Source organism: Podarcis erhardii (assembly GCF_964252035.2).
Source record: "Podarcis erhardii genome assembly, chromosome: 5".
Lineage (NCBI taxonomy): Eukaryota > Metazoa > Chordata > Lepidosauria > Squamata > Lacertidae > Podarcis > Podarcis erhardii.
In genome coordinates, this window is record NC_138509.1 from 9967750 (window position 1) to 9979257 (window position 11508).

At 40.8% G+C, this 11508-nt stretch overlaps 1 protein-coding gene across 2 annotated transcripts in view; it reads left to right on the forward strand.

The window, feature by feature from the left end:
* UVSSA (UV stimulated scaffold protein A) overlaps positions 1-6223 on the forward strand; it is a 50756-nt gene extending 44533 nt beyond the window's left edge. For both annotated transcript variants that reach the window (XM_081864292.1, XM_081864293.1), the window contains exons 12-13: positions 1076-1259; positions 5902-6223. In XM_081864292.1, coding sequence (XP_081720418.1) covers positions 1076-1259; positions 5902-5995 — 278 coding nt within the window. In that variant the 3' untranslated portion in view covers positions 5996-6223. The remainder of the gene's footprint in view (positions 1-1075; positions 1260-5901) is intronic.
* Positions 6224-11508: the final 5285 nt, after the last annotated feature.

Here is an 11508-nt window from a genome sequence, read left to right on the forward strand (position 1 = left end):
AAGCAAAAGGTTGAGCGATTCTCATGCTGCAGTCTAATAGTGATGAAGCCTTGATTTCTGTTTCTTGACTCTTTAAAAATATTACATCCTAGCCCAAGTGTCCTCGCAGCTTCAGGCTCTCCTGAAACGACGAATCATGAGGGATTAGGCTGACCTGCTAATCTGCAGTGTTCATCCTTTTACAATAGTTCACACAGAGGAGCAAATTAAGTGCCTATTTTTTGTGTCAGCCCTGAAGAATATCTGGTTTTCCAACCCTTAGTGACTTGTTAACAAACAGGTATCAGGACAAGGTAGTGAAGGCAGCCCCTGGCCAGTCAGATGTGAAATAGTATCTCTTTACTAACTACAGTATTGATTCCGCCCTACCCCTTGCAAACTGTGTAATTTTCTTTTCCCTGCTGCTAAACCAGTAACAATGTATGAAGAGCTTTAGGGGCCCATCAGTGCTCAAAAAGGCTGCTCTTCCTGGCACGCTATCGATTTTTCTCAAAGGCTTTTAAATTGCTCCTTCATTTTACTCAAATGCTCATTTCATCTCTACTGAACGCCAGCGTTTTTTTGTTGTGTTTAAACAATCGCTCCATTCACAGGGTTCCTAAACTGTGTGTCTGTGCTGCCTTCTTATTTACTGGGAGATAAACTGTTTAGTTTTTGTTAATCTTGGATTAATAGTTCCCGTATCTGAATTGTTCTGCTTTGTATTCCTTTACTTCAAAAAAAGTAAACTGTGTCATTCGTCTGCTGCAAGTGAGTGCTTTAATTTTGCCCTTCTAGGCTTCTTGCCTTGGAATTTTTCTAGAGCTCCATTTGCGCTTAACGCAAAGGTTCATCAGCGCTCCCCAACCTGGTGCCCTCCAGATGTTTGGGATGCAGCTCACACCAGCTGCGCTGATGGAAATCATTCACCAAAAACACCTGGAGGGCAACAAGTTGAGGGAAGCTGCTCTAGATGATATCTCTTCAGTGTGGAATGGTTTGATTTTTTTCTGACTCGGCCTCCATTTTTAATTCGGTTCTGGCATTCTGAAAATTCAGCAATAAAACGCTTGTTGGTGTTTTTGCCTTTGTCTAGAGTGGCAAGACCCAGAGTTCATGAGAGAAGTTGAAGAAGCCACTGGGGCTGATCTTGGATCCTCTCGGTACAGTGGAAAAGGAGGGAAAAAGAAAGGGAAGAAAAAGAAATATGCAAACCTTACAGACCTGAAGCAGCAGGCAAACACTTCTCGCTCCCGCCTGGAAAAGAAAGTTTTTGATAAGTAAGAGGCTACTTTGCTTATAATGCCTATCTTGTTTGTTGCTCTGCTAATTTAGTTTTGTTTTTATCATAGAATTGGAAGGGACACCAAGGGTCACCTAGTCCACACCCCCTGCAATGCAGGAACATTGCCTTACTTCTTTAGAGGCTGCCTTTTATATACAAGCTCAAGGAAAATATAGGTTTTGGTACCAGAAACGCTGTTGCTGGAAATCTGAAATTATGTCACTTGAGTCAAAAATATGAAGTTACACACAGTATTAAAACTGTTAACAATAAGATTTATTTCAAAATTATCTGTGTTGATTCATAGAATATTGCTACATAAGAACAGCTAGTTTTTGTGCTGTCCCTATTAAGTATGTTACTGGTAACATCATTGTCATCATTTGAACAGTAGTGATTGGACTTTATTGCACATTGTTTGTATTCCATATCTCTGTGCATTGTGTTTGCCTTAAAGTAATGGATATCTGTTTTTAATACACATTTTTATCAAGCATTATTTCTACTACAAAAGACAGTGGAAGTGCTGGGTTTCCTTGACAATGTTACAGAAGAAAGTAGCAGCTTATGCATACATCTGATATTCGATTGCATATGATACATAACAAATACAATAGCATGTGTTGATTACATAAAACATGCTACTTTTTTAAAGGAAAATGGGATGGAGCATAAGTGATATTAAGAATAATATGGCACATGCTCATATTTCTATTTTCATTTATACCCAACAGAGCTATTAAGTGTTAGGGTTGGATTCCACCCTCTCTTCCTTATTCCCAAACTGGTCAGCTAACAGCTTTGCTGGTTGTATAGATTGATTCTTTGTGTGAGGAGTCTGTTCTTTAGATCACAGGAATCCATGCTTACGAAATAGCTAAGCGCTCCCAATTCAAAACTGTAATCCTGTGCAAGCCAGTATGTTGAACCCCTCTACAAATCTGACTATACACAAGGGCAACTACCTGCTTAGTGCCTGGGTGCTGATCATTTAGAAATCTGGTCCCAAGAAATAGGCAGCAACAAGTCTGAAACTGTAGCATGTTTGTGCAGAAAATATATGCTTTGTGTCTGTCACTAAACAAGAATTCTTTCTCCTTTTTTGTTTTGTTTTCTATAATTTTTACTAAATTTTCTGTTTTATATTTTAGAATATTCATTTAAACAACCTTAAAATATCAGTGACCCCTTTCCATGCTTCATTTTGCATAACATAAATCCCTGCTTATTTTATATAAACTAAACCATTCAGTATTCCATTATTACATCTATCAAAACTTATTTACACTGTTGAATTTCATCTTAATGCTGCCCACGTTTTCAAATATTTCCCTCCATATATTCAGCAAACATTTTCCAATCTTCTTTAAACATCTGTTCTTCTTGTTCTCTTATTCTATATTATAGGTCTGCAAGCTGTGCATATTCCATCAGTTTGAATTGCCATTCTTCTTTAGTTGGGACTTTGCTCATTTCCCATTTCTTCCCATTCTTGCTTCTTCCCTATATTTTGGGAATTCACAGGCCAAAGCCAAGAACCGAGTGCTCTGCACATGAGTTGGAGTAAGGAAAGGCATTCTACCCATCTTTCTTCAGAGTAAAAAAGTTAGGAAACTTTTTATACCCTTTGAATTGGGTCAGTTATGTGTGAAAAATCTAGTTGCATGAGCAGTGCACACCAGACATTTTCTCAAATGGGATTTCCCTCTTCTCCAGCTCACTCTTGTTCAAGGAATCTGGCATTGCATTTTCTGCAACGAAGCTCTGATGCACAATGTATCATTTGTCTGACCTGATGTTTTAACACAATTTATTCATACATTCAAAATGTATTGCTAATGTTTCAGGATCTTATTATTATTATTTATCCCGCTCTTATTCCTAAAAGGAGTCCAGCGCAACAAACATTAAAGTAGCACCAATATGTAAACAGCGGCTGTTTTCAAATAATACAGACATCCACAGTGTCTGTGACTTGAAATGACATCCCTGTGGCTGTGGGTCTGTGCCTGAGTAGCCACAGCTCATTCCACAGCTGTGCCAGCCACTACCACAAATGTGGGCTGGTGACATGAAAGCTTCATTCCCAGACGTACAGATCTGCCTTAGTTGCATGTTGCAACCAGTGCATGTGCCAGCTGTGCCACAGTGACTGTTTGAAGCCAACCTCCGTGTGACAGAACAACAGCAAGTGTGATCAATCCAAGTGGAGCAAAACAAATGCTATTAAATCGAGAAGCAAAACACTTTTTGTTTGCAACAAACATACTAGTGTTTACAATATTATATAACCTCAAAAGCCCGAATGAGCCAGTTTTGAGGGATGTTCATTATTTTAAAATGGTGTTGCTTTCCTTGTCTTGATGTAATGGTTGTTATGAGTAATGAAAACTCGCCTTGCTTTTCTTCTCCTCGCAGAACAACACATTGTCCATGACAATCTTGTATTATCTGGTCTTATTTTGAGGAGTCAATAAGCCATAAAGTTCTAATAAGCAGAATTTCACATCAGCTTTAGAAAATAAATTTTAAAAGTTGTTTTTAGTTTACTGTGCTTCGTGCTAATGATTTTGAATGTGTGTTAGTGCCAGGCGTGGGAATTCAATCTGTCATGTTTTAATAGGTTTCATAGTTTGCAGCACTAAACAAGATGATAACCTTGGCTTTATATAACAGTCCCAAATTACTTGAAATGTACAGGTGATAAACCCAGGCTCTAGTCTGCCAATAAAGTTAAGTGAAATTGCACACAGATCATCAGAGTGGGATCTCATTTCATTTACAGTATCTCACAAGCTAGTGCTGCTAATGTAAAACCTACATGACATGAAAGTGCCAAGGCCATTGTGCCGTGCTAAAGACTCACTTTTCTCCTGCCAATTAAATATCATTCCCGCTCCAAAACCATGACCACATAGTTGTCGTTCTTTTATAGCAATGCCTCCTGTAAACTCCTCAAGCCAGAGGAGTTTCGCTTAAAGGGCCACCTCTTTTAATCTGTTGTATTTGCTCCATGTCTCCTTTGCCCTTAGACAACTTTAAAAGGTTTAAAGCAAAAGCAAAAACATGCCCAAAGCTATCTCCATTGTTGTCCTAGTTTCCAGGAAATGTGATGGCAAGCTCAGTAGCTGGTGGTATCTAACAGGGAGGTTTTTAAGCAGAGGCTGGATGGCCATCTATCAGTGATGCTTTAGTTGAGATTCCTGCATTGCAGGGGATTGGACTAGATCACCCTCGGGATCACTTCAAACTCTACAGTTCTGTGATTCTATGAATAACGAAGTCTGCAAGGTTTGGGGCATCTGCAGATTGACTGGCTGATGTTAGTACCATCAGTTAGTTGGGTGTGAGAATTCAGCCAATATGCATGTGAACAGCACACATGGGCATATGGTGTCTATGCCCATACAGCTGCCAGTCATCTTGCAACTGGAGGCGATGGTTGTGCTGGAATATTACAATACAGGTTCATAGAAAATTTGTCTCAGTTCCCTTATTTGCAGATTGGAGAAGCTAAACTTTAGGGGCATCCTGTTTCAGGCAAGTAGGAAAACTAGGCACCTGTCTCAAAAACAGAGATTTCCAGAAATTCTAAATCTGACTTGGTGAAGGGTTGACATATATACAGTAATTTTTATCCTCGAGCCTATACTTGGAAAAAACACAAGAAATGTAGGAGGCAGGAGTTTTGTGAAGTCAATTTGAGAGAGTGTGATTTGCCCAAGTTCATCAAGTGAGCTTTAGGACAGAGTGGGATTTTTGTCCCTCTTAACCGCTAGACCACACCCGGTCTGTAATTTGTGTAGTTTAACACATATAGAATAAGTATGGAAATAAGAGTCAGTGGCTTCAGTTTATTGAAATGGATTGAGATCCCTTTGTGTGGTCTGTAGAATAATAATAATAATAAATAATAATTTTTTATTTGTACCCTGGCCGGAGTCGGGCTCAGGGCTGCTAAAGCCCTTCCCTCTGATCTGAGCAACTCAGTTTATGCTTTGGGGCGGGGGGGGGGGTGAAACAAAATTTGTTTCCAGAAATGATTTTATGCAGATGCTTTGAGTTCTGTTAAAAACAGCTATTTGCAGGTTTGTGGGATGAATTGAATGGACGCATGCATGCACAGTGCCTGTTGTTAAGACTTTGTGGTTTAGGGGCCCCATTAAACTAATTTGATAGTTTCCAAATAGTTGCTGTTTGTTTATATTGCTCTGGTTAATTCCTTTTTAATGTGCAAAATGCTTTCTGCTTACTGCAGAAAATCATAAACATTGCCCCCTAGAGGTACATGTTCCGTATATTCCCACTTAGGTGTTTAAAATTTCACCAAATCAATTGTGTAAAATGAATGTGGCCATAAAAGGTGTGGTGTGCGATCATTACAGTGAAGGACTTTGCTTTGTTTATTTCTCTTAATGAGCCCATTGCTAAATTAAAACTTATTTCTGTAGCTAATTTAATTAAGATTATAAATTTGCTCTGCTTCGTCATCAGCGCAGCGTTGTGGAGGTTTGATTAGCAATTAATCACATCCCACTTCCTTATATTTGCTCACATGTTCATAAATGCTGCTCACATTTGTGCGTAACCTCAGTTTCGTTCTCTCCTTTTCATCTTGTCTTGTTTTCTTCTTACAGAACAGCCATGAAGCGGGTGGTGAAAGCGATGAATCAAATGGATCAAAGAAAACACGAAAAGTTTGCAAACCAGTTTAACTATGCACTAAACTGAGTTGCCGTGAATGGCAAAACTGCAAGGACCTTTGCCAGTACTGCCACTCTATAGAGGAAAGCATTTTATTGGACTAGTTTACTTAGTATCAACTTGCATAATCTAATACATTTTACAATGAACATGAATTGTACACATAATTTTGTCTGTGCTTATATTGATAACTGTTCTGTTCTCATTTTAAACAGAAGACTTGTGGTTTGTATATATTCTAACACCACTCTAGATATTCTAGATATTCTAACACCACTCTAGACAAAGGACAAACTCCCCTTGAGCAGCTTTTGTGTCAATCTGAATGTGTAAGTTCATTCCTGTGATTTGGCAATTGTCCAGTTGTCTTTAGGTGAGAAGGTGTTCTTCTGTAGTCAGCACACTTGTGACTAACTGAGAATACAAGTGCTTTGCAGCGGTTTGCCAGAAACATTCTCTGTGGCTGTAACTGGGGGCATAAGGTTTTGCTGAAACAGCTTCCTTTTAAAAGTATGCCTTGGCCCTTGGGGGCACATGATCACACAGTCATTGTCTAGGTTTTGTGGATGAGGTCAGCCTTGCTCACAATTTTCATTTCACGGGAGAGTCATGCCTTATGGACTAGCATCACATGAACGAGAAATGTATTACTTGTGTACCATTTTAAATGCTCTTGTTCATGATGGTTGTCAGAGCTCTTCATTTTTCTTGTAGGCAGCCTTTGTAATAATTTGCATGTAAATTTGTTAATAACTCCTAAAGAGGAACAACTATGTTCTGTGAACCGCCCTAAGACCTCCGCTTATAGGGTGGTATAATAATAATAATAATAATAATAATAATAATAATAATAATAATAATAATAAAAAAAATAAAAATAAAAAAGACCCTGATGTTGGGAAAGATGGAGGGCACAAGGAGAAGGGGACGGCAGAGGACGAGATGGTTGGACAGTGTTCTTGAAGCTACCAGCATGTGTTTGACCAAACTGCAGGAGGCAGTGGAAGACAGGAGTGCCTGGCGTGCTCTGGTCCATGGGGTTACGAAGAGTCGGACACGACTAAATGACTAAACAACAACAACAACAACAATAAAGTTAATTCCTGCCTGGGGATCTGCAGACTTGCAAAATGGGCCCAGTGGAGAGAGCATGAGTGGACACTGAAATAAACAATAATTCTTGGTTTTTTGAAGTTAAACCCTCCCCCATTCCACCTGCAAAAAAAGGAGAAAAAAATATCTATGGGCACATGGAAAGGACAGTGGCCGCTGAGGGCAGAGCACTAGTGCAAGACTGTTGAAAGAAAGCTCAAGACTACTGAGGTGCTGGGTGCAAGATCTGAGCATGAAAATCAGCAGAGTGAAAGGCTTGTGTTCAGCAGAAAGCTCACTGTTCGCTCCTCACTTACACTGCCAGTTCGGAAAATGCATTGGCTGAGTTTGTTCCCATTCACCACAAGCACACCTGACCCACGGCCGGGCGAGTGCAGAAGAAGAAGAGTTTGGATTTGATATCCCGCCTTTCACTCCCTTTAAGGAGTCTCAAAGCGGCTAACATTCTCCTTTCCCTTCCTCCCCCACAAGAAACACTCTGTGAGGTGAGTGGGGCTGAGAGACTTCAGAGAAGTGTGACCAGCCCAAGGTCACCCAGCAGCTGCATGTGGAGGAGCGGAGACGCGAACCCGGTTCCCCAGATTACAAGTCCACCACTCTTAACCACTACAGCACACTGAAGTGCACCTTCGCAGGAGGGAGAGTGGTAGGGTCAACACAGCAGGCAGCACCATACTGTGTAAATTCTCTTTTAAATGATATTAATAAAAGGCCTTGTAATGACAAAAGAGTTGAAGAGCTTATATAAAGGAAATAATATATAAAATGAAAATGAACATTTAAAATCAAAATATGTATTTATTGTAGGAGAAGGAGGGCCTGGTAACAAAAAAAAAAGACTGCGAAAATGTTTATGGATATTGCACTTATAAATAGTTTATTTTGCTTTGGATACTTTTTTCTTAGTTTTTTTTAAAAAATTATGATTGGGTTTTATAAACAAGAATAAAGTTATACAAACAAGTATACCAAGTTTTCTCATGTCATTTGTGTATCACAAAAAAAGGATAATAAATGTGGGGAAATATCTACAACATGTGTTTCATTATTAGCGGTCAATGTACAGGTTCTTGGTTCATGAATTAGTTTAGATAGAAGAAAAAGAAAGAAAGAAAGAAAGGGAAAAAGAAAGAGGGAGGGGAATGGTGAGAGGGATGGGGTCGGGTGGTTATGCTTCTATTCTACGTAGTGTGGGTGTATACTTTTTTCTTACTCTTTTCTGGTAGCATTTTTTGCTGTTTTATTTTCCAAAGTGGGTCCCCTTTCTCTCTCCCCGCCCCCCAACACTCTGGGTAAGGCTGATTTATTCAGGACGCTGATCAGGAGGGGGAATGGCTAAAACATAGCTATCTAACCAGCCTGAGGGCAGCTGAGTGTGGAGTAGGGCTGCCTATCTGTGCTGCATAAGTTGAGAAGTGGCACATAATTCTATACTGAGTGTTCAGTTCATGAATGTCTTCAGAAGCAAGGTGCTGAAAATTCAGAAGACAGCTGAAAATTTTGATTATCTTGGTGAATGACTTTTTAAAAATGCAAAGCACATCTATCAGGAATAGAACAGGTTTTTTTTTCTCAGAAAGAGCTGCATTTCCTTGGAGTGGGGATGGGGGGAACTTCAGTCTCATGAATTAGTCTTGGCCCAACAGGGAGTCCAAGTTGCCCCACAAGACCCATTTTCCCAAAACTACGCCCACTTGCCCATCAGCTGACATCACTTGTATTCTGATGCACAAGAGGCTGGGGTTAAATCTTGTGTTTCCAGCAGGAAATAGGCATTCAACCATAAGAGCAGGATCCGCCCCCTGCTTGTTAGTTGGGGGTTGGGGGTTAAGCCCTGCACAGTTTGGCAGGATTCCATGCAACTCTTTCGTGATTCAGGACCCCCCCTGCTCCACTTACCGTATTTTTCGCTCCATAAGACATACTTTTTTCTTCCTAAAAAGTAAGGGCAAATGTCTGTGCGTCTTATGGAGCAAATGTGTGGTCCCTGGAGCCGAATTGCCCAGGGGCAAAAAGCAGATCATGCTTTTTTTTTTTTTTTTTTTTTGAAAGAGGGAAGTGGGTGTTGAAACAAAGTCACTGATCGTTTGCCGATTGGGGAGAGAGAGAAGGGACGCTAGAGATAAAGGAGGCTGCCTGGGAGGGGGGAGGTAAAAGCACATGAATCCTCAGGATTTTTGCAGTGGGTCACCCCAAATTCACTATCAGCTTACATAGCATGTCCATGGCTGCAGCCTGCACCAAAAATATCACGTTTCCACTGTTTCGTGGGGCTGCAATGGTGCAAAAACGTGTTTACAAAGCACGGATCCTCAGGATTTTTGCAATGGGCTGCCCCAAACTCACTGTCAAATCACATGTCTGTGGCCACAGCATGAACCACAAAAAGCATACATCCACTGTTTCGTTCAGAATATTTTTTTTCTTGTTTTCCTCCTATAAAAACTAGGTGTGTCTTATGGTCAGGTGCATCTTATGGAGCAAAAAATACGGTAAGCAGGAGGAGAAGGCATTCAGATGAGCAACTCTGCCTACGGAGACTGGAGCTTGATGCGGGACCAGCTTTTCAACACAGCAGGTCCTCTTTCCTCTGGAAGTATCTCTTTCGCAACTGCTTTATTAAAAGGCTGCAAGTCAGTTCCCAGGACTAATACACTCCCAGTGTGAGCTTGAAAAATCGGAGTACTCCAGGGTTGTTAAGATTGTTTAAATTTTGAGTTAACAACGCCTCGAGACAGCAAACGATGCTAGGTGCCCACTTCATCTGCTGCTTTAACAACCATTCCTGCCCCAGTCTCAATATTCATGGGGATGTGATGATGCTAATGCAACCTCCATCCATTTCCTTTATTTCTAATGCTGCTGTAGAGCTCACATCCTTGCAAACTGTTAAATGTTATATAGAAAGCATCAGTCTCACACTATGGGGTTTTTTTAGGAGCTTTCATCTGCTGGAAGCTTCAGAAGTAAATAGACATGTTTGTTGTTTAGTTGTTGAGTCGTTTCCGACTCTTTGTGACCCCAAGGACCAGAGCACGCCAGGCACTCCTGTCTTCCACTGCCTCCCGCAGTTTGGTCAAACTCATGTTAGTAGCTTCGAGAACACTGTCCAACCATCTCGTCCTCTGTCGTTCCCTTCTCCTTGTGCCCTCCATCTTTCCCAACATCAGGGTCTTTTCCAGGGAGTCTTCTCATGAGGTAGCCAAAGTATTGGAGCCTCAGCTTCAGGATCTGTCCTTCCAGTGAGCACTCAGGGCTGGTTTCCTGAAGAATGGAGAGGTTTGATCTTCTTGCAGTCCATGGGACTCTCAAGAGTCTCCTCCAGCACCATAATTCAAAAGCATAAATTCTTCGACGATCAGCCTTCTTTATGGTCCAGCTCTCACTTCCATATATCACTACTGGGAAAACAATAGCTTTTACTATATGGACCTTTGTTGGCAAGGTGATGTCTCTTGCTTTTTAAGATGCTGTCTAGGTTTGTCATTGCTTTTCTCCCAAGAAGCAGGCGTCTTTTAATTTTGTGGCTGCTGTCACCATCTGCAGTGATCATGCAGCCCAAGAAAGTAAAATCTCTCACTGCCTCCATTTCTTCCCCTTCTATTTGCCAGGAGGTGATGGGACCAGTGGCCATGATCTTCGTTTTTTTTATGTTGAGCTTCAAACCATATTTTGCGCTCTCCTCTTCCACCCTCATTAAAAGGATCTTTAATTCTTCCTCACTTTCTGCCATCAATGTTGTGTCATCTGCATATCTGAGGTTGTTGATATTTCTTCCGGCAATCTTAATTCCGGCATGAGATTCACCCAGCCCAGCCTTTCGCATGATGCATTCTGCATATAAGTTAAATAAGCAGGGAGACAATATACAGCCTTTGTCGTACTCCTTTCCCAATTTTGAACCAATCAGTTGTTCCATATCCAGTTCTAACTGTAGCTTCTTGTCCCACATAGAGATTTCTCAGGAGACAGATGAGGTGATCAGGCACTCCCATTTCTTTAAGAACTTGCCATAGTTTGCTGTGTTCGACACAGTCAAAGGCTTTGGGGAAATAGACATAGCATAGTAAGTTACAAATCCTGGAATATGGCAGCAGAGAGCTATGGGCAAAAACTGCTTTTTGCCTTGAGTGCGTTGCTCCCCTGGTTGGAGAAGACAGTAACATGTACATGCAATTCTCAGTAATTTCAGTATTTATCAGGTGAGTGACCTTGAGCCGGTTGCATTCTCTCAGACAGACATGGCTCACAGAGACTATTAAGAGGATTAAATGGGGGAAGGAGAGATCTTGTTTATTACCCTGAGATCCTCGAAGGAACTGCAAGATTAAAAGGTGCTTATTTATATCTTTATTTTATATGCCACTCTTGATCTGAAGATCCAAGGGTGGTTTGTAGCACAAAAATATAAAATGAAACCGCGGAAT